Source organism: Dryobates pubescens, chromosome 19 (assembly GCF_014839835.1).
Source record: "Dryobates pubescens isolate bDryPub1 chromosome 19, bDryPub1.pri, whole genome shotgun sequence".
Classification (NCBI taxonomy): domain Eukaryota; kingdom Metazoa; phylum Chordata; class Aves; order Piciformes; family Picidae; genus Dryobates; species Dryobates pubescens.
This window is the reverse complement of record NC_071630.1, coordinates 2909563-2930525: the sequence shown is the minus strand read 5'-3', so window position 1 is coordinate 2930525 and position 20963 is coordinate 2909563. Positions and strand designations below refer to the sequence as shown.

Genomic DNA, 20963 nt, shown 5'->3' with positions numbered 1-20963 from the left:
CGCTCACCCCCGCTCCAGGACCCGCTCCCGGCCCCGCTCGCTCCCGGCCCCGCTCTCCGCTCATCCCCGGCCGCTCTCTCCGCTCACCCCCGCTCCCGGCCCCGCTCTCCGCTCACCCCCGCTCCCGGCCCCGCTCTCCGCTCACCCCCGCTCCCGGCCCCGCTCTCGGCCCCGCTCGCTCCCAGCCCCGCTCTCCGCTCACCCCCGCTCCCAGCCCCGCTCTCCGCTCACCCCCGCTCCCGGCCCCGCTCTCCGCTCACCCCCGCTCCCGGCCCCGCTCTCGGCCCCGCTCGCTCCCAGCCCCGCTCTCCGCTCACCCCCGCTCCCGGCCCCGCTCTCCGCTCACCCCCGCTCCCGGCCCCGCTCTCGGCCCCGCTCGCTCCCAGCCCCGCTCTCCGCTCACCCCCGCTCCCAGCCCCGCTCTCCGCTCACCCCCGCTCCCGGCCCCGCTCTCTCCGCTCACCCCCGCTCTCCCCGTCCCGGCCTGGCGCCGTCGCCGCCGCGTGCCGTCACCGCGCGTGCCGCCCCCGCAGACGTCATCGCCCTCTGCCCGCTTCCAAGATGGCGGCGGCGGGCAGCCTGCGGCGGGCGGGCTGGGGGCTGTGGCGAGGCCGCGCGGGTGAGGGGCCCGGGGGGTGGGGGAGGCGTGAGGGGCGGGGGTGGGGGGGGGGGATGCGCGGCCGGGCCGGGAGCGCGCTCGCGCTCGTGCCCGTGCCCCCGCCGGCAGCGCGGCGGGCGGGGCCGGGCGGGGCGGGGGAAGGTGAGGTGAAGGGCAGGGGCAGGGCGCCGCCAGGGGGCGCGGTGGGGCCGGCCCCAGGCCCCGGAGCAGGCCTGAGGCCTGGCTGCCAGCACCGCAGGGCCTGGCCCTGCCAGGGTCTCTTCCCTGAGCGCAGTGCAGGGGCAATGGGGGGAGACCCCCAGCAGCGGGCTGGGGGCCTGCCCGCCCCTGGCAGCCCCCTTGGCCCTGGAGCTGCCCCAGGCGGCGCGGGGAGGGAACCAGAGCCGGGGGGAGAGGGATTGAAGGGAGGGGGTTTGAAGGGGATTGAGTTTGAGGGGAGGGGGTTTGAGGGGAGGGGGTTTGAGGGAAGGGGGTTTGAGGGGAAGGGGGTTTGAGGGGAAGGGGGGTTGAGGGGAGGGGGGGTTGAGGGGAGGGGGTTTGAGGGGGATTGGGTTTGAGGGGAAGGGGGTTTGAGGGGGATTGGGTTTGAGGGGAAGGGGGTTTGAGGGGAAGGGGGTTTGAGGGGGAGGGGGTTTGAGGGGGAGGGGGTTTGAGGGGAAGGGGGTTTGAGGGGAGGGGGTGTGGGGGGGTGCTTTGTTGGGGTGGGGTTTCAGCGTGGGCCATGCCAGCCAAGCCTCAGTGCAGTCCAATGGGAAGCTCTTGGAGAGCTTGGGACCCCCAGGGCTGCTAGCACTGCCCCCTCCCCAGGGGGCTGCTCACCTCTTGCTCAGGGCTCAGCACCTTCCCTCCAGCTGCCCCCAGAGGGAGGGAGGGAGGGGGCTGTGCTCCGGGGGGAGCTTTGTTTCCAGTCCAAGCCTGGGAAACTCCTCTCTGCTTGTGCCAGCTGCCTCCCTGGCAGCACACCTGAGCCCGGCTGGCAGGGGCACTGCTGGGGAGTGTAGGCCAGGCTGGCTCTGGGCCCCTCTTGCCCTTTTCAGCTGTGCTCCCTGCAGCTCTCTCCTTTGCCTTTCTGCGCTGTGCTTCCCCCTCGGGGCCCCGGAGCTGTCTGACTCTCCTGGTTTCCCTTTGCAGTGGTGAGGTGGCAGCCCTGCCCCCTCCAGCGTGCTCTGCAGGCCTCAGCCGTGCTGAGGAGCAGCTCTGGTGGGCAGCAGAAGGAACCTTTTGCCTCTTCCTCTCAGTTTGAGTTGCACCCAAACGATTACCAGCCCGAAGGGGAGCCCCGGGGCCCCCACCCCAGGTGAGGCTGGGAGCCTGAGAGGCTTTTGCTTCCTGGAGCTCCCACCTGAAACCTGGAGACAATGAAATCCAGAGTGAGAGGAGCCCCCAGGCTGCAGGAGCTGGAGAGCAGCCTGCTGGGGTGCTGAGAATTCCATTGTCCACCCCTGGAGACAGGAGGGGATTTGCATCCAGGAGGGAGCCTCTGGGAGCTGCAAGGCACAAGCCCTCGCTGCTGGACTCCTGTGGCAGTCCACACCACACGTGGACAATAGATGTCCACAAGCCTAGGGCTGTGGAGCACCCCTGGGAGATTCCTTACAGCTGGGGGCTTGGGGGGGGTTGTTTCACTCCAAGGAAGGGGAACCTGAGGCTGCTTGGTGTCCAGGATTGAGCCCTGGGAGATTCCTTACAGCTGGGGGCTTGGGGGGGTTTGTTTCACTCCAAGGAAGGGGAGCCTGAGGCTGCTTGGTGTCCAGGATTGAGCCCTGGGAGATTCCTTACAGCTGGGGGCTTGGGGGGGGTTGTTTCACTCCAAGGAAGGGGAGCCTGAGGCTGCTTGGTGTCCAGGATTGAGCCCTGGGAGATTCCTTACAGCTGGGGGCTTGGGGGGGGTTGTTTCACTCCAAGGAAGGGGAGCCTGAGGCTGCTTGGTGTCCAGGATTGAGCCCTCTCTTATTTTATTCTCTCCTTTCATGGCAAAGGTTCCTTAAGAAGCCTTTCTCTTGAAAGGGGAGGAGGAGGAGAGGGGGGAGGAGGAGGGGAAGAGGGAGTGGGAGGAGGAGAGGGAGGAGGAGGAGGAGGAGAGGGAGTGGGAGGGGGAAGAGGAGGAGGAAGGGAGGAGGGGAGGAGGAGGAGAGGGAGGAGGGGAGGAGGAGGAGAGGGAGGGGGAGGAGGAGGAGGAGAGGGAGGAGGGGAGGAGGAGGAGAGGGAGGAGGGGAGGAGGAGGAGAGGGAGGAGGAGGAAGAGGAGGAAGGGGGGAGGAGGAGGAGGAGGAAGAGGAGAGGGGGGAGGAGAGGGGAGAGGAGGAGGAGGAGGAGAGGGGGGGGGAGGAGGAGGAGGAGGAGGAAGAGGAGAGGGAGAAGCTTGTCCTGAGCAGCTCTGCAGGCGTGGCAGCAAGCGAGTGGCCCAGCCTAGGCTGCTGGTGGCTGCTGGGGCCCTGCCCCGCCCTACCCCACCCCACCCTGCCCTGCCCTACCCCACCCCACCCCACCCTGCCCTGCCCTGCTCTCACTGCCCCAATCCCTTCCAGCTGCAGTGGCCAGGGGGGGCCCTGCTCTCACTGCCCCAATCCCTTCCAGCTGCAGTGGCCAGGGGGGGCCCTGCTCTCACTGCCCCAATCCCTTCCAGCTGCAGTGGCCAGGGGGGGCCCTGCCCTGCTCTCACTGCCCCAATCCCTTCCAGCTGCAGTGGCCGGGGGGGCCCTGCTCTCACTGCCCCAATCCCTTCCAGCTGCAGTGGCCAGGGGGAGCCCTGCCCTGCCCTCACTGCCCCAATCCCTTCCAGCTGCAGTGGCCAGGGGGGGCCCTGCCCTGCCCTCACTGCCCCAATCCCTTCCAGCTGCAGTGGCCAGGGGGGGCCCTGCCCTGCCCTCACTGCCCCAATCCCTTCCAGCTGCAGTGGCCAGGGGGGCCCTGCCCTCACTGCCCCAATCCCTTCCAGCTGCAGTGGCCAGGGGGGGCCCTGCCCTCACTGCCCCAATCCCTTCCAGCTGCAGTGGCCAGGGGGGGCCCTGCCCTCACTGCCCCAATCCCTTCCAGCTGCAGTGGCCAGGGGGGGCCCTGCCCTGCCCTCACTGCCCCAATCCCTTCCAGCTGCAGTGGCCAGGGGGGGCCCTGCCCTCACTGCCCCAATCCCTTCCAGCTGCAGTGGCCAGGGGGGGCCCTGCCCTCACTGCCCCAAACCCTTCCAGCTGCAGTGGCCAGGGGGGGCCCTGCCCTCACTGCCCCAATCCCTTCCAGCTGCAGTGGCCAGGGGGGGCCCTGCCCTCACTGCCCCAATCCCTTCCAGCTGCAGTGGCCAGGGGGGGCCCTGCCCTCACTGCCCCAAACCCTTCCAGCTGCAGTGGCCAGGGGGGGCCCTGCCCTCACTGCCCCAATCCCTTCCAGCTGCAGTGGCCAGGGGGGGCCCTGCCCTCACTGCCCCAATCCCTTCCAGCTGCAGTGGCCAGGGGGGGCCCTGCCCTGCCCTCACTGCCCCAATCCCTTCCAGCTGCAGTGGCCAGGGCGGGCCCTGCCCTCACTGCCCCAATCCCTTCCAGCTGCAGTGGCCAGGGGGGGCCCTGCCCTCACTGCCCCAATCCCTTCCAGCTGCAGTGGCCAGGGGGGGCCCTGCTCTCACTGCCCCAATCCCTTCCAGCTGCAGTGGCCAGGGGGGGCCCTGCCCTCACTGCCCCAATCCCTTCCAGCTGCAGTGGCCAGGGGGAGCAGGAGTCTGAGGACTGTGAGAGCGAGGAGCAGCTGCAGCAGCGCATCCTCTCGGCGGCGCTGGACTTCGTGCCTCGGCTGGGCTGGACTGCAGAGGCCGTTGCAGAGGGAGCCAAGGTGTGTGGGGAGGGAAGCAAGCAGCCCCTGGCAGGCTGGAGGGAGTCCAGAGCCAGCCAGGCCCGCATGCTGCCCCACAGGCTCCCGGGTGGGGGGGGGCAGCTCGTGGTGCTGGGGCAGGAAGGTGCCCAGGCTCACCCTGCCAGGGCGAAGCTGAGGCAGGCTGGGCTGAGCCTGCAGCCCAGGAGGCCTTGGGGAGGGCAGTGCTGCTTTGCTTAGCCTCTCACAGCTGCCTGGATGGTGCTGGCTCACGGGGTGGGCCTGGCCACCAGGCTGGGCAAGGCCTCTGAGGTGATCTGGGGAATCAGGGCAGGGCTGGCTGCCAGCTGGGTCTTGCTCAGCAGTGTGCTTCTGCCTCCCCTGCAGAGCCTGGGGCTCTCTGTGGCTGCTGCAGGGATGTTCCACAGCGATGGCAGCGACCTGGTCCTGCACTTTGTGTCTCAGTGCAACACCAGACTGGCTGAGCTGCTGCAGCAGGAGCAGAAGCAGGTGCAGCTGGGTGAAGCACAGTGAGTACTGCCCAGGAAAGGGCATCTCTGGGGGTTGCATGGACAAGGGGCCCCTGGGGGCACAGACACCTGAAGTAAAAGGTGTCCTTTGGCCAAGTGAAACGACCTTAGCAGCTGCAGAGCTGGGCCAGAAGCCTGGAGGTGGCAGCTGAGGCAGGCAGGAGGTGGATCTGAAAGTTCCACTGGAGTTTAACTTGGATGTTCTTCATCTCATGCAGTCAGAGGAGGGCAGGCTTTGGAAGGGACCTCTGGGGATCACCTGAGCCCAACCCTCCTGCCAGAGCAGGGCCACCCAGGAGCACATCCAGGTGGCCCTTGAGAGGCCTCTGGAGAAGGAGGCTGCAGAAGCTCTCTGGGCAGCCTGCCCCAGGCCTCTGCCATGCTTGGAGTGAAAAAGTTTTCCCTCATCTGCAGGTGGAACTTGGCTGTGTTCCACTGTGCCCTTTGCTCCTTGACCAAGTCCTGACTGCTGTAGCTCCCCCCTCCCCGTGGGGTGTGAGTGCTCCTCTCCCCCTGTGGGGTGTGAGTGCTCCCCCTGTGGGGTGTTAGCTCCCCCCCTGTGGGGTGTTAGCTCCCCCACTGTGGGGTGTGAGTGCTCCTCTCCCCCTGTGGGGTGTGAGTGCTCCTCTCCCCCTGTGGGGTGTGAGTGCTCCTCTCCCCCTGTGGGGTGTTAGCTCCCCCCCTGTGGGGTGTGAGTGCTTCCCCTGTGGGGTGTTAGCTCCCCCCCTGTGGGGTGTGAGTGCTCCTCTCCCCCTGTGGGGTGTGAGTGCTCCTCTCCCCCTGTGGGGTGTGAGTGCTCCTCCCCCCCTGTGGGGTGTGAGTGCTCCTCTCCCCCTGTGGGGTGTGAGTGTTCCCCCTGTGGGGTGTGAGTGCTCCCCCCCTGTGGGGTGTGAGTGCTCCCCCCCTGTGGGGTGTGAGTGCTCCTCTCCCCCTGTGGGGTGTGAGTGTTCCCCCTGTGGGGTGTTAGCTCCCCCCCTGTGGGGTGTGAGTGCTCCCCCTGTGGGGTGTGAGTGCTCCTCTCCCCCTGTGGGGTGTGAGTGTTCCCCCTGTGGGGTGTTAGCTCCCCCCCTGTGGGGTGTGAGTGCTCCCCCCCTGTGGGGTGTGAGTGCTCCCCCCTGTGTGCAGCTCTCTGTCTGTGTCCCTCCCCCAGGAGGAAGCCTGTGGATCAGTTCCTGAGGGATGCTGTGGAGGCCAGGCTGAGGATGCTGATCCCCTACATTGAGCAGTGGCCCCAGGTACCACGCTGATGGCAAGGCTGTCTCCTCCTTTGTGTCTGTGGGAAGCACTGGCAGGCACTGCCACGGGCTGCCCAGGGAGGCTGTGGCTGCCCCCTGCCTGGAGGTGCTCAGGACCAGGCTGGATGAGGCCCTGAGCACCCTGGGCTGGGGGGAGGGCTCCCTGCCCGTGGCAGGGGGCTGCAGCTGGGATGAGCCTTAAGGTCCCTTTCCACCCAACCCCTTCTGTGCTCTGCAGCAGAGCGGTTTCAAGGCTGAGAATGAAACCCACCCTGGCTTCAGCTGAGTTGCAGCCTTCCTTTGGAAGGAGGCAGTGAAAGGTGGTCTCAGAACAGCTCTTTCTTGCAGCTCTGGAAAGGCAGAGCCCCCCCAGGGTTCCCCCCCCAGCTAGGGTCCCCAGGGCACAGGCTGTGCCTCTGGAGTCTCAGCCCTCCTTGCAGTGCCACAGGATCACACAGTGCCAGGCTGGAAGGGACCCCAGAGCTCCAGAGAAGGCTACCAAGGTGATCAGAGGGCTGGGACAGCTTCCCTCTGGGGCCAGGCTGGGAGAGCTGGGGCTGTGCAGCCTGCAGCAGGGAAGGAAACTCAGAGCAGCAGGCTGCCAGCACCTGAAAGGGCTCCAGGAGACCTGGGGAGGGACTCCTGACAAGGGCTGGGCTGAGGGAGAATGGCTTGGAGCTGGGAGAGGGCAGAGTGAGAGTGGAGAGAGGGGAAGGAATTCTTCAGAGGGAGGCTGGGGAGAGCCTGGCACAGGCTGCCCAGGGAGGCTGTGGCTGTCCCCTGCCTGGGGGTGCTCAGGGCCAGGCTGGATGAGGCCTTGGGCAGCCTGGGCTGGGGGGAGGGGTCCCTGGGGTTGGCACTGGAGGACCTCTGAGGTCCCTTCCTACCCAAACCATTCTGTGCCTCTCTGATGATCTGGTCCAGCCTGCAGGCAGGCTCCTTGCAGCCTTGTTCTGGCTGCACTGGGAGCCTGGTGTGGCAAAGCCTCAGCAGCCTGAGGCTGTGGTCTCAGAAGGCTCAGTGCTTCAAAGTGCAGATTCCAGTCTCCAGCCATGTGGCACAGGGAGGGGAAGGGAACTGAATGGTGGCCTCAGGAGCAAGCAGAGCTCCAAACCTTGGGCTGCAAGGGTGATGGCTGCAGAAGCAGCCCCTGCTGCCCTCTGGGCAGCTGGAGCCAGGGCTCCTCACAGGGAGGAGAGGAGTCCTGGGTGTGCTCCAGGTCCCCAGGGTTGGTCTGTGCCTCTCCTGGCACTGTGTTCAAAGGCTGCAGGGTGCCCCAGCAGCTCTGGGCGGGGGGGGGTGGCTGCTCTGCCCCTGGTAGCTGCTTTGAGTTCAAAGAGGCCTGAGAGCTTTGACTCCCTGCCTGCAGGGCCACAGCAGCAGTGGGAGGCAGCTCAGCCTGGGCTGTGTCTGGGTGCCTGGAAAGGCAGCTCAGAGGGGGGCACAGCACAGAGGGGTGGGAGCTGAGTGGGATGCTGTGGGCTCCACCTCCACAGGAGGAGAAACTCCTCTGGTGTGAGGGAGGCCTGCAGCAGGCTGCCCAGAGAGGTTATGGAGTCTCCTTCCTTGGAGGCTTTCAGAACTCAGGGGCCTGAGCTCAGCTGCCTCACTGAAGCCATGACCCACAAATGCTGCAGCCTGGGCAGGAGCCTGCAGTGGGCACTGGCAGCCCAGAGAGCAAAGCACAGCCTGGGCTGCAGCCAGAGCAGCCTGGCCAGCAGTGGGGAGAGGGGAATCTGCCCCTCTGCTGAGGCCCCACCTGCAGCTCTGCAGCCAGTTCTGCTGTCCCCAGCATAAAGGGGGCATGGAGCTGCTGGGGCAGGGCCAGAGGAGGCCACAGAGATGCTCAGAGGCTGCAGGACCTCTGCCCTGGGGCCAGGCTGGGAGGGTTGGGGCTGTGCAGCCTGCAGCAGAGAAGGCTGCAGGCAGAGCTGAGAGCTGCAGCTGCAGAGCTGCAGGGCAGCTGCAGGGCAGCTGCAGGCAGGCTGGGCAGGGACTGCTGAGAAGGGGCTGTGGGGATAGGCCCAGGGGCAATGGTTTGGAGCTGGAGCAGGGCAGAGTTAGGTTGGAGCTGAGGAGGAAGCTGTGCAGAGGGAGGCTGGGGAGAGCCTGGCCCAGGCTGCCCAGGGAGGTGGTGGAGGCTCCATCCCTGCAGCCCTTCCAGCTCAGCCTGGCTGTGTCCCTGGGCAGCCTGCTGCAGCTGGAGCTGGCCCTGCTGCCTGCAGGGCTTGGCCAGGAGGCCCTTGGGGACTCCCTGCCAGCCCAGTGCCCTCTGTGAAGCTGTGGAAGGAGCTCTGCCAGCTGAAAAGAGCTGGGAGGACTTCTCAGTGGGAGCTGGAGCCAGGCCCCCAGCAGCAGGCACAGGAGAGCAGAGCACTGTTAGGCTGCTTTGTTGCTGTGTTCTCCTCTGCCCAGCTCCCCATGTGTCTGTGTGTTCCCTCTGCAGGCTCTGAGCATCCTGCTGCTCCCTCACAATGTCCCTGCCAGCCTCAACCTCCTCACCAGCATGATTGATGACATCCTGCACTATGCTGGAGACCAGGCCACAGATGTAAGTCTTGGTGCTTGGCAGGCTGCCTGCTCCCAGGCTGGAGGCCAGGAGGCTGCACCTCCACAGGAGGGAAACTCCTTGGGTGTGAGGGAGGCCTGGGGCAGGCTGCCCAGGGAGGTTGTGGAGGCTCCTCCTGGGGAGGCTGTCAAACCCCCCCTGGATGTGTTCTGTGTGGCCCAGGGGTGATTCTGTCCTGGCAGGGGCTGGGACCTGCTGCTCTGTGGGCTTGATGATCCCTTCCAGCCCTGGCATTGTGTGGTTCCACCACCCCACTTTGGAAAGGCAGCAGGCTGCACTTGAACACCTCTGGGGTGAAGCAACCTCTTGGTTGGGCAAGGCAAAGGTCCCCAGAGGCACCCAAGGGCCCTTAGGGGCTGTAGCCTGAACTTCCACAGGCATTCAGGGGCTGAGTGCAAATGAGTGCCAGGGGGATGAAGGCAAATCCAGAGGCTCTGAGGTCCAAGGAGCTTGGAAATGCTTTGGTTTGAAGACCAAACTGGGAGGCAGGGCTGAGGGAGGGAGCCCTGAGCTCAGCACTGGGGGCAGGGCTGAGGGAGGGAGCCCTGAGCTCAGAGGGAGGGAGCCCTGAGCTCTGCTCTGGGGACAGGGCTGAGGGAGGGAGCCCTGAGCTCAGAGGGAGGGAGCCCTGAGCTCAGCACTGGGGACAGGGCTGAGGGAGGGAGCCCTGAGCTCAGAGGGAGGGAGCCCTGAGCTCAGCACTGGGGACAGGGCTGAGGGAGGGAGCCCTGAGCTCAGAAGGAGGGAGCCCTGAGCTCAGCACTGGGGGCAGAGTTGAGGGAGGGAGCCCTGAGCTCAGAGGGAGGGAGCCCTGAGCTCAGCACTGGGGACAGGGCTGAGGGAGAGAGCCCTGAGCTCAGAGGGAGGGAGCCCTGAGCTTTGCCCTGGGGACAGGGCTGAGGGAGGGAGCCCTGAGCTCAGAGGGAGGGAGCCCTGAGCTCAGCACTGGGGACAGGGCTAAGGGAGGGAGCCCTGAGCTCAGAGGGAGGGAGCCCTGAGCTCAGCACTGGGGACAGGGCTGAGGGAGGGAGCCCTGAGCTGAGAGAGAGGGAGCCCTGAGCTCAGAGGGAGGGAGCCCTGAGCTCAGCACTGGGGGCAGAGTTGAGGGAGAGAGCCCTGAGCTCAGAGGGAGGGAGCCCTGAGCTCAGCACTGGGGGCAGAGTTGAGGGAGAGAGCCCTGAGCTCAGAGGGAGGGAGCCCTGAGCTCAGAGGGAGGGAGCCCTGAGCTCAGCACTGGGGACAGGGCTGAGGGAGGGAGCCCTGAGCTGAGAGGGAGGGAGCCCTGAGCTCAGCACTTGGGGCACTCCCACACTTGAAAGCCTTGGCAGGAAGCTACCTAAGAGCCCCAGGAGCTGATTAAAGCTTTCATCTCTCCTGGCAGGAAAGCAAAGTGAAACTGCAACCTTAATTAAAGCAATTAATAAAATGCCTTTTAATCCACAGAGAGGTAAGGGGGGGGGAGGGGAGGGGAGGGGAAAGCTGAAGGAAGAGCTCCCAACAAAACTACTTTTCATGAGCTGCTTTTCTCTGTGCATGAAAGAGGAGCTGCTGCAGTGAGAGAGGAAGCAGGGGACAGGGACATTAAAGGGGATGAAAGCAGAAGAGGGTTGAAGGACTCTGAGCTCCTTGGGAGTTGTGAAAGTCAAGTGGAGTCTCTGTCTGCACTGAGCTGCTCCTGAAGTCTCCTCAGCACTGCAGGGCTTAGCAGAGGGTCTCCAGTTTTGATCCTTGCTCCTTCTTGACCACCTAGGGGAGACTCCTTGGCAAGCTGTGCTGCTGAGCCCCCTGTCAGGAGAGGTTCTGCAGTTTGCCTTCTGGCTGCACCTTCTGGCCACTTAGAGCTGGCAGGGCTGGAAGGGAGCTCAGGGCTCTGCCAGCTCCAAGCCCCTGCCATGGGCAGGGACAGCTCACAGCACAGCAGGCTGCTCACAGCCACCTCTGTGCTGCTCACACCTAGAGCCTGAGCTCCTTCTCCTGCCCTCCCCCAGGCTGGCTGCACATGAGAGGATTCCTTGTGAGCTGCTGCAGGCTCCTGCTGGGGGAGGTTGTTCAGGTTGAGGGCTGTGGCTCCTCCTGGTGCCCTGGGAGCAGCTGAGCTGTCTCAGCTGTGGCTGGTGGCCTGCTGCATCAGCAGAGCTGCAGAGAGGAAGGGATGTGCAGGGTGCCTGCTGCTTTGCCTTGCTGTGCTCTGCTTGCCTGAGCAGTGTCACAGCATCACAGCCAAGCCCCAGCTGGCAGAGGCTTCCCAGCCCCTCCAGCCCAACCTTCAACCCAGCCTAAGGCCAAGCCTAAACCCTGTCCCTGAGCCCCAGCTCCACAGCTGCTGGAGCAGCCCCAGGGCTGGGCACTGCAGCACTGCCCTGGGCAGAGCATTTCCAGTGCCTGAGAAGCCTCTCTGGGCAGAAAGATTCCCTGGCAGCCAGCCTGAGCCTCCCCTGCTGCTGCCTGCAGCCTTTGCCTCTGGGGCTGCTGCTTGGAGGCTGCCCCCCTGCAGCCTCCCCTCAGGGAGGTCTCCCTCAGCCTCCTCCTCTCCAGCCTGATCACCCCCAGCTCCCTCAGCCCTCCTCCAGCCCAGGGGCTCCAGGCCCTTCCCCAGCCTGGCTGCCCTGCTCTGGGCAGGCTCCAGCCCCTCAGTGTCCTTCCTGCAGGGAGGGCCCAGGGCTGAGCCCAGCTCCCAGCTGTGGCCTCCCCAGAGCTGAGCCCAGGGGGATGGTCACCTCCTGCCCCTGCTGCCCCCCCTGTGTCTGCCCCAAGCCAGGAGGCCTTTGGCCTTCTTGGCCCCCTGGGCTCTGCTGCCTCCTGTTCAGTCCCCTCTCAAGCAGCACCCCCAGGAGCCTCTGCAGGCTGCAGCCTCCAAGCACACATCCCCAGGGCTGGAGCTCCCCAGGGGGTGGTTGTGAGCCAGGGGCAGGCCCTGGCCCTGCCCTCTCCAGCTCCCAGGGCAAAGCTTCCCTGCCCTGCAGCAGATGGGCACAGCCCCCAGCTTGGGGCCACCATCTGGTGTCCTGGATGTGCTCTGAGCTCACAGCTGGCCCTCTCTCTGCTCTCTTGCCCCTGCAGTTCAACTGGTACACGAGGAGGGCAGTGCTCACTGCCATCTACAGCACCTCAGAGCTGGTGATGCTGCAGGACTCCTCCCAGGACTTCCAGGACACTTGGCACTTCCTGGAGAGCAGAGTGGCTGATGCCATGAGCATGAGCAGCACAGCTGAGCAGGTAAGGCCAAGGGCAGGCCACACACAGAGTTCACACAGGGGCTGGAAGGGACCCCTGGGGGTGATGCAGTGCAGCCCCCTGCCAGGGCAGGGTCACCCAGAGGAGGTGACCCAGGAGCAGGACCAAGCAGGTTTGGGATGGGTCCAGAGATGGAGGCTCCAGCAGCTCTCTGGGCAGCCTGCCCCAGGGCTCTGCCACCCTTCCATCCCAGCAGTTGCTCCTCCTGCTGAGGTGGAACTTCTGCCCTTCAGCTCTGTGCCCCTTGTGCTGTCCCTGGGCACCACTGCACTGAGCCTGGTGCCAGCCTCCTGCCAGCCCCCCTGGCAGTGTTGCTCAGCACTGCTGAGATCCCTCTCAGGCTGCTCCTTCCCAGGCTCAGAGCCTCAATGCTCTCAGCCTTGGCTCCCAGCAGAGCTCTTCCAGGCCCCCCAGTAGCTTTGCAGCCCTCTGCTGTCCCTCTGCCCTTCTGGAGCTGGGGAGCCCAGACCTGGCCCCAGGCCTGCAACTGTGGCCTCCCCAGGGCAGAGCAGAGGGGCAGGAGAGCCTCCCTGGCCCTGCTGGCCACACTCTGCATGATGCACCCCTGGGAGCCCTTGGCTTTCTTGGCCACAAGGGCACTCTGCCCCTCATGGGCGTCCTGTGGGCCCCCAGCACTCCTGGGTCCCTCCCCCCCAGAGCTGCTCTGCCCACAGCCTGCTCCCAGGCTGGCCTGCTCCATGGGGATGGCTGTTCCCCAGGTGCAGGGCTTTCCCCTTGCCCTTGCTGCAGTCCATTTGGCTTCTCCCCAGCTCCCCCTGCACATGCAGCACTCAGGGTGAGGCTCAGCAAGGCTCTGAGCAGCCTGACCTGGTGGAGGGCTGCAGGGGGGGGGTTGGACTGGGTGGCCCTGGGAGGTCCCTTCCAACCCAAACCACTCTGTGATTGTATCCCCAGTCCTGCAGGCCACACAGGCAGCTGCTGGGGGAGCTGCTGGCAGTGCTGGGAGCTGTCAGGAATGCTGCTGGTGGCTCAACACCAGGAGCTGCTGCTGTGTCACCCAGAGCTGCCCTCTGCATGCTCAGGGACACTGCCCAGGGAGTCTCTTCCATGTCCCTGTCTCTGGCCATCATCTGCCTGCAGGCCTTGGACTCTGGCACCACCTCTCTGCAGCAGTGTCCAGAGGAAAAGCCAAGCTCCTGTTCTTGTGCCTCCTAGGTGCAGTCCACTGGAGCAGCAGTTGTGCAGGGCCTGATGGGAGCTGCAGTGACTGTAAGTAGTGCTGGGAGCAGCAGAGCTCTGCTCTCCCTTCCCATGCTGAAGGCCACCCAAGCCCACCCTGGCCACCAAAGCCTGGCCCCCAGGGCCATGGCCACAGGGCTCTGCAACCCCTCCAGCCATGGGGACTCCATCACCTCCCTGGGCAGCCTCTGCCAGGCCCTGACCCCTCTGCCACCAAAGACATTTTGCCTCCTCTCCAACCTCAGCCTCCCCTGGCACAGCTCCAGGCCAGGTCCTCTCCTTCCATCCCCTGAGCCTGGGGAGCAGAGCCCAAGCCCCAACCTCCCTGCAGCCTCCTCTCAGGGAGCTGCAGAGAGCAAGGAGGTCTCCCTCAGCCTCCTCTCGGGGAGCTGCAGAGAGCAAGGAGGTCTCCCTCAGCCTCCTCTCAGGGAGCTGCAGGGAGCAGTGAGGTCTCCCTCAGCCTCCTCTCGGGGAGCTGCAGAGAGCAAGGAGGTCTCCCTCAGCCTCCTGCCGGGGAGCTGCAGGGAGCAGTGAGGTCTGGGCCCGGATGTGTAACCCGCAGGGCTGGGCAGAGGCCGTGGCGTCCCGGGAGCGCTGCCTCTCCCCCGGGCTCACCGCTCCCTTCTCCCTCTGCCCCGCAGATGCGCAACCTGGTGGGGCTGAACCAGCGCCGGTGAGGAGGCGCCGGTGGCGCGGCGCGGGGCTGGCCGTGCCCCAACCCTCGCCCGGACCAATAAAGCCGACCCCCAGCCTCGCACGGACTCCTTTTGCGGGCGCACCGCCGCGGCGGGGGGGGGGGGGGGGAGCGCAGCGGGACGGGGACTGAGACTGGGACGGACCGGGGGGCGGGGCCAGGCCTCAGGAGCTTCCGGGCGGCGGCGGCGCAGGGCCGGGAGCGGGGCCGGGCCTCGGGAAGAGCCTCCGGGAGCGGGGCCGGGAGCGGGGCCGGGCCTCGGGAGGAGCCGCCGGGAGCAGCGCCGGGAGCGGGGCCGGGCCTCGGGAAGAGCCTCCGGGAGCGGGGCCGGGAGCGGGGCCAGGCCTCAGGAGGAGCCGCCGGGAGCGGGGCCGGGCCTCGGGCAGCGCCCCGGGAGGCAGCGGCCATGCCGTACGCCAACCAGCCCACGGTGCGCATCACCGAGCTGACGGACGAGAACGTGAAGTTCATCATCGAGAACACGGACCTGGCGTGAGCAGCGGGGCCGGGCACCGAGCCGGCCGCCTTCGGTCCCGCGGGTGGTGCCCCCCGCGCCCAGCTTCCCGCCGCGGCCGCCCCGGGGATCCCCACCTGGGCTCTCCCGCGGCCGCTCCGGGGTCGGGACAAGCCCCGGGGCCGAGCGCGGGGCGCCGTGGCGGGCAGGCGGAGGGGGCGGGGGGGGAGTCGCGGAGCTGCCGCTCCCCTCCCGGCTGAGCAGGGCTGCTTCCCTCCGCAGGGTGGCCAACTCCATCCGGAGAGTCTTCATCGCGGAGGTGCCCATCATAGGTACCGCAGCCGCTGGCCTCGGCCGCGCTCCTCTCTGCCCTGCGCCTTCCCTCCGCTGCCGGCCGGGGAGGTTCTGCTGCCCCTCTGTTCAGCTGCCCCTCTGCTCTGCCTGCTGAGCCCACAGCTGCAGGGCTGTGCTCAGCTCTGGGCTCCCCGGTTCCAGAGGGACAGGGAACTGCTGGAGGGAGTCCAGCAGAGGCTGTGAGGATCTGATCGATGTCTGTCAATAGCTGAGGGCTGGGGGCCAGGAGGGAGGTGCCAGGCTCCTTGGGGTGGTGCCCGGGGACAGCACAAGGATCAAAGGGGATGAGCTGGAGCCCAGGAGGCTCCACCTCAACAGGAGGAGAAAGTTGTTTGGTGTGAGGCTGCTGGAGGCCTGGAGCAGGCTGCCCAGAGAGGCTGTGGAGCCTCCTGCTCTGGGGACTTCCAAACCCCCCTGGCTGTGTTCCTGGGTGCCCTGCCCTGGCAGGGGCTTGGCCTGGGTGAGCTCCAGAGGTCTTTTCCAACCCCTAACATTCTATCATTCTGTGATTCCTCCTCTGTCTCCAAGCTGTCTTCTGCTCAGCTCCCCCATTCCCAGCCCCTCCTGTGTGTCACCAGAGCTTGTCTCAGCTTCACTCTAACCTGCATGAGGCTTCTGTGCCCCCCTGAGCTGCTCCACTCTTCCCCCCCCCCAGAAGGCTCTCTCTCACCTTGTGCCCTTTCCCCCTCTGCAGCCATCGACTGGGTTCAGATAGATGCCAACTCCTCCGTGCTCCACGATGAATTCATTGCACACAGGCTGGGTGAGTGCCAGGACCTGGAGGGGCTGGTTGGCAGCAGCTGAGGAGGAGGCAGCAGTGTGCCCAGGGGGCCAAGGAGGCCACCAGCAGCCTGGCCTGGAGCAGCAATGGTGTGGCCAGCAGGGGCCTGGGGAGGGGATGGTGCCCCTGTGCTGGGCACAAGTGAGGACAGCGCTTGAGTGCTGTGTCCAGTGTGGGGGCACTGCAGTATAAGAAGGCCATGGAGGTGCTGGAGCATGTCCAGAGAAGGGCAGCAAAGCTGATGAGGGCTTTGGAGAGCAGCTCTGGTGAGGAGAGGCTGAAGGAGCTGGGAATGTGTAGCCTGAGGAGGAGGAGGCTGAGAGGAGACTTCGTTGCTCTCTGCAGTGACCTACAAGGAGGCTGGGGGGAGGTTGGGGTTGGCCTCCTAAGTGACTAAGAACAGGACAGAAGGAAATGGCCCTGAAATTGTGCCAGGGGAGGCTCAGGTTGGAGCAGCAGGCTGCCCAGGGAGGTGCTGGAGTCCCCATCCACAGAGGTGCTCGAGGGCAGGAGCAGAGGTGGCACTTGGGGACGTGGCCCGGCGGTCATGGAGGTGCTGGGGGGGAAGATTGGACTTGATCTTAAAGGTCTTTTCCAACCTTGGTGATTCTCTGTGCCAGGAGGCTGCTGCCCCCCCTGCTCTGAGGGCAGGAGGCTCAGTGCTGCTCTGGTCTCACTCAGATGTTCCTCCATTTCCTTCTCCCCACAGGTCTCATCCCACTCACCAGCGATGACATCGTGGATAAGATGCAGTACTCCAGAGTGAGTCCAGGCCAAGCCTCTGGGGGCTGCTCCTGGGGGGTGCCTGATCCTTGTCACACAGCTGGCAGGGCTGGAAGGGAGCTCAGGGCTCAGCCAGCTCCCAGCCCCTGCCCTGGGCAGGGACACCTCACACCACAGCAGGTTGCTCACAGCCACCTCCAGCCTGGCTGCAAACACCTCCAGGGCTGAGCAGGAGGCTTCCACCACCTCCCTGGGCAGCCTGGGCCAGGCTCTCACCACCCTCCTGCCCAACAACTTCTTCCTCACAGCCAATCTCCAGCTCCCCACTTCTCCTTTTGCTCCATCCCCCCCAGTCCTGGCCCTCCCTGGCACCCTCCAAAGTCCCTCCCCAGCTTTCCTGCAGCCCCCTGCAGCTCCTGGAAGGCCACCAGAAGGTCTCCCTGGAGCCTTCTCCTCTGCAGCCTGCACAACCCCAACTCTCTCAGGCTGTGCTCAGAGCAGAGCAGCTCCAGCCCTCTGCTCAGCCTCCTGGCCCTGCTCTGGACACCTTCCAGCCCCTCCAGAGCCTTCCTGGCACAGAGGCTGCAGAGCTGGGCACAGAGCTGCAGCTGTGGGCTCAGCAGAGTGGAGCAGAGAGGCAGAATCCCCTCCCTGGCCCTGCTGGCCACACTTCTGCTGCTGCAGCCCAGGCTCTGCTTGGCTCTCTGGGCTGCAGGTATCCCCTGGCTCTGTATAGGAGGTGCTGCTGCTGGCTGGCTGGCTGGGAGAGGCTGTGGTGTGCCAGCCTTTGCCCTGTGTGTGTGTGTGTGCCCCCAGGACTGCACCTGTGACGAGTTCTGCCCCGAGTGCTCGGTGGAGTTCACGCTGGACGTGCGCTGCAACGAGGACCAGACGCGGCACGTCACCTCCCGCGACCTCATCTCCAACAACCCCCGCGTCATCCCGGTCAGTGCCAGCCCCCTGCCTGCCCTGCCCCCCTCCCCCTGCCCCTCCCCAGCCCAGCCTGCTGCGGTGGGCTCAAATGACAGCCCCCAACCCCCCAAACTAACTTGGAGGAACTACCCCCAAAGCAACCGGCCCCGGCTGGGCTCGGGGCGGGGGGCAGCGAGGGAGGCTCTGGAGCTGCAGCAGGCTGACTGCAAGGGAGGAGCTGCAGTCAGTGGCTGCAGAACAGGCAGTGGATGTACACTGCAGGTACAGACTGGCCATTGATAAGCAGCACAGAAGCTCCTCAGACCCCCCTCCCCTGGATGGCTGCAGGGGGCCTGCTCACCTCCTCCCCCACGGCCTCCCTCCTTCCTGTAGCCAAAGCAGAGACTCCCCCAGCAAGGCCTTGGGAGGGAGAGAGAAGCTGCAAGCAGAAGTGACAGAAGAGGGAAAGGGAGAGCAGGAGGTGTTTGTACCTCTGCTTTGCATCCCTCTTAGCAGCCCAATGAGTTCCCTACACCTTAGCACTGTGTCTGTATCCAGGGCTGACTTCCTTTCCCTTCCAGCCTTTGCAGTCAGGCCCTAGGCTGGAGTTCCCCTTCACCCTGGAGCAGAGGTGGGCAGCACAAGGCCTGCAAGCCTGAGGCCTCCCTCACAATGCAGTGCTGTGACCCACAGCAGGAAGGGCTGCAGGAGCAGCAGCCTGGGCCAGGGGCTCCTTGGGTTTGCCCTGCTCCTTTGTTCTGTGCCCTGTGGTCCTTCCTGTGCTGTGTGATGCTGCCAAAGCAGCGTGGCCTGGACACAGCCTCATCCTGGGCCTCTCACCTCAGGCTCTTGGGAGGCTTTAGTGCTGGCCCTCCACTGCACCTCCAACCCTTGAGCCCTGCTGCTGGGGCTTGGGCAGGGATGGCCTCTTGAAAGGCTTGGCAGCAACCCAGAGGCCTTTGGCTTGCTGGTTCTTGGCTCTCAGCACAGCAAGGTAGGAGGATCCCAGGCCAGGCCACTGCTGCCAAGCACAGGAGCAGGGGGGCCCAGGACCAGGGAGTCCCAGGATGGTCTGGGTTGGAAGGGAGCTCCAAGGCTCAGCCAGTCCAAGCCCTCTGCACCCAGCAGGGACATCCTCCCCTGCATCAGGCTGCCCAGAGCAGCTCTTGCCCTGGGCAGGCTTGCTGGAGCCAAAGCACAAAGGCTGCAAAGGGACTTCCCAGGCAGTGCTTTCAAATGCTCTTGAGGCCACATCTGGTGGTCAGCAGCAGGGGGAGGCTGCTGCTGGGGGCTGCTGGCAGCCTGTGCCTGGGCAAAGCCCAGCTGCAGGCTCCTCCTGGCCTTGCTTAGCTCAGCTGAGTGCTGGGAGTGCTGCATGCCAGCTGCCAGCAGCCTGGGGGGGCTCTGGGCTGTGGCACTGGGCTGGGCTGGGAGGCTCTCAGCCCTGTGGGGGTGAGCAGTGAGCTCTGCCCTGCCTAGCTGCAGCTTCCTCAGCAGCAGGGTGGGCTGGATCTGTGGCCAGGAGTCAAGCCAGCTGGGCTGGGGGGAGGGCTCCATGCCCACGGCTGGGGGGGTTGGAACTGGATGATCTTTGAGGTCCCTCCCAACATAAACCATTCTGTGAGCCTGTGGCACAAAGCCACACTTCAGGAGGGGCTCTCTGCAGCCTCTTCAGTGCTGGGGCAGCTGCAGAGCTGAGCTGGCCCTGAGTGCTGTTGCTTCTGCTCTGCAGGTGACCTCTCGCAGCAGGGACAACGACCCCAATGACTATGTGGAGCAGGATGGTAGGTGCTGCTGCTGCTGCTCTGCTGAAGGCAGAGACCACAGGGAGGCTGGGGAGAGCCTGGCCCAGGCTGCCCAGGGAGGCTGTGGCTGCCCCCTGCCTGCAGGTGTTCCAGGCCAGGCTCGATGAGGCCTTGAGCAGCCTGGGCTGGGGGGGAGGTTGGAAGGGACCCTCCAAGGGCATCCTCTCCAACCCCTCTGCAGGCAGCCCAGGGACACAGCCAGGCTGAGCTGGAAGGGCTGCAGGGATGGAGCCTCCACCACCTCCCTGGGCAGCCTGGGCCAGGCTCTCCCCAGCCTCCCTCTGCACAGCTTCCTCCTCAGCTCCAACCTAACTCTGCCCTGCTCCAGCTCCAAACCATTGCCCCTGGGCCTATCCCCACAGCCCCTCCCCAGCCTGCCTGCAGCTGCCCTTCACAGGGTCTCCAGGCTGCACAGCCCCAGCTCTCCCACAGCAGAGCTTCTCCATCCCTCTGCTCATCTCTGTGGCCTCCTCTGGAGCCTCTCCAGCAGCCCCAGGTCCCTCCTGGGGTCCCTGCAGCCGCCCCCAGCGCTGCGGCTGAGCTCTCTGCGGTGCTGCTCAGGGTCCCCTCCAGCTGCCTGTGCCCAGCCTGTGCTTCCCTGCAGACATCCTGATTGTGAAGCTGAGGAAGGGGCAGGAGCTGAGGCTCAGAGCTTATGCCAAGAAGGGCTTTGGCAAGGAGCATGCCAAGTGGAACCCCACGGCCGGGGTGGCCTTCGAGTACGACCCAGACAACGCCCTGAGGCACACCGTGTACCCCAAGCCAGAGGAGTGGTATGGCCTCATCTCCCTCTGGGCTGGGCACTGCAGGAAGCTGCCAGCAGCCCTCTGGACTTGGGGGGGGGGCTGCTTGGTGGCCACCTCCTGGCCCTCCCCTCACCTGCTGCGCCTGCTGCTTGGCCTCCTGTCTGTCCTTGCCGCGGCGCAGGGCGGGCATGGCCTGGGGGGTGCCAGGGCAGGGCTGGGATGGGCAGGAGGGAACACTGCTGCAGGGGCTGCCAGGCACTGGAGCAGGCTGCTTGGGGTTGGAAGGGACCAACAGCAAGGCATCCAGGCCAAGATCCCTGCTCTCAGCAGGGGCATCCTGCTCAGAGCCCTGTCCAGCCTGACCAGGAGCAGCTCCAGCTGGGGGGGGGGGCAGCTGCAGGCTGCCTGGGGGCTGGTGGGGGGCAGCTGGAGGCAGCCTGGGGGTCAGGGGGAGCAGCTGCAGGCAGCATGGGGGCTGGGGGCCATGGGCTGTGTGCTGCCCTCCCCTGCTCTTCGCTTCCAGGCCCAAGAGTGAGTACTCAGAGATCGATGAGGAGGATGCTCAGGCTCCCTACGACCCCAACGGGAAGCCAGAGAGGTAGGTGGGAAGCTGCAGCTGCAGCTGCAGCTGGGAGGAGCTGCAGCAGCTGGGAGGAGCTGCAGCAGCTGGGAGGAGCTGCAGCAGCTGGGAGGAGCTGCAGCAGCTGGGAGGAGCTGCAGCAGCTGGGAGGAGCTGCAGCAGCTGGGAGGAGCTGCAGCAGCTGGGAGGAGCTGCAGCAGCTGGGAGGTGCTGCTGCGGCAGCTGGGAGGTGCTGGGGCCTGGCCTGGATGAGCTCCCTGCTCCTGCTGGCCACACTGCTCCTGCTCCAGGCCAGGCTGCCCTTGGCCGCCTGGGCACACTGCTGGCTCCTGTTCAGCTGCTCTCCACCCCTCCCCCCACCAGGTCCCTGGCTGCTCTCAGCCTCTCTGTCCCCACCCTGGGGTGGCTGTGGCCCAAGTGCAGCCCCTGGCTCTTGGGCTTGCCGAGTTCTCTGCCTCGGGGGCTGGGAGTGCCCCAGCAGCCAGGCTGGGCTGGGGGGGGGTCCCTGGCAGGGCAGGGGGTCCCTGGCAGGGCAGGGGGGGGCTGAGCCCTGCCTGGGTCAGCTCAGGTTTTACTACAACGTGGAGTCCTGCGGCTCGCTGCGCCCCGAGACCATCGTCCTGGCTGCCCTCTCCGGCCTCAAGAAGAAGCTGAGCGACCTCCAGACCCAGCTCAGCCACGAGATCCAGAGTGATGTCCTCACCATCAACTGAGCTGGCCCCTGCTGGGG

At 65.9% G+C, this 20963-nt stretch overlaps 2 protein-coding genes across 2 annotated transcripts; both read left to right on the top strand.

The window, feature by feature from the left end:
- The first annotated feature begins 492 nt into the window (after positions 1-492).
- On the top strand, positions 493-13861 carry COQ9 (coenzyme Q9). The gene is made up of 9 exons (XM_054170149.1): positions 493-619; positions 1751-1916; positions 4302-4437; positions 4804-4946; positions 6097-6181; positions 8628-8732; positions 11811-11966; positions 13161-13214; positions 13826-13861. Exons 1-9 carry the CDS (start codon positions 562-564, stop codon positions 13859-13861), a joined length of 939 nt encoding a protein of 312 aa, XP_054026124.1. The 5' UTR covers positions 493-561.
- A 367-nt stretch (positions 13862-14228) lies between these two features.
- POLR2C (RNA polymerase II subunit C) lies at positions 14229-20963 on the top strand. The gene is made up of 9 exons (XM_054170141.1): positions 14229-14370; positions 14615-14664; positions 15381-15449; positions 16177-16229; positions 17007-17135; positions 18835-18886; positions 19512-19680; positions 20177-20251; positions 20802-20963. Exons 1-9 carry the CDS (start codon positions 14285-14287, stop codon positions 20944-20946), a joined length of 828 nt encoding a protein of 275 aa, XP_054026116.1. The 5' UTR covers positions 14229-14284; the 3' UTR covers positions 20947-20963.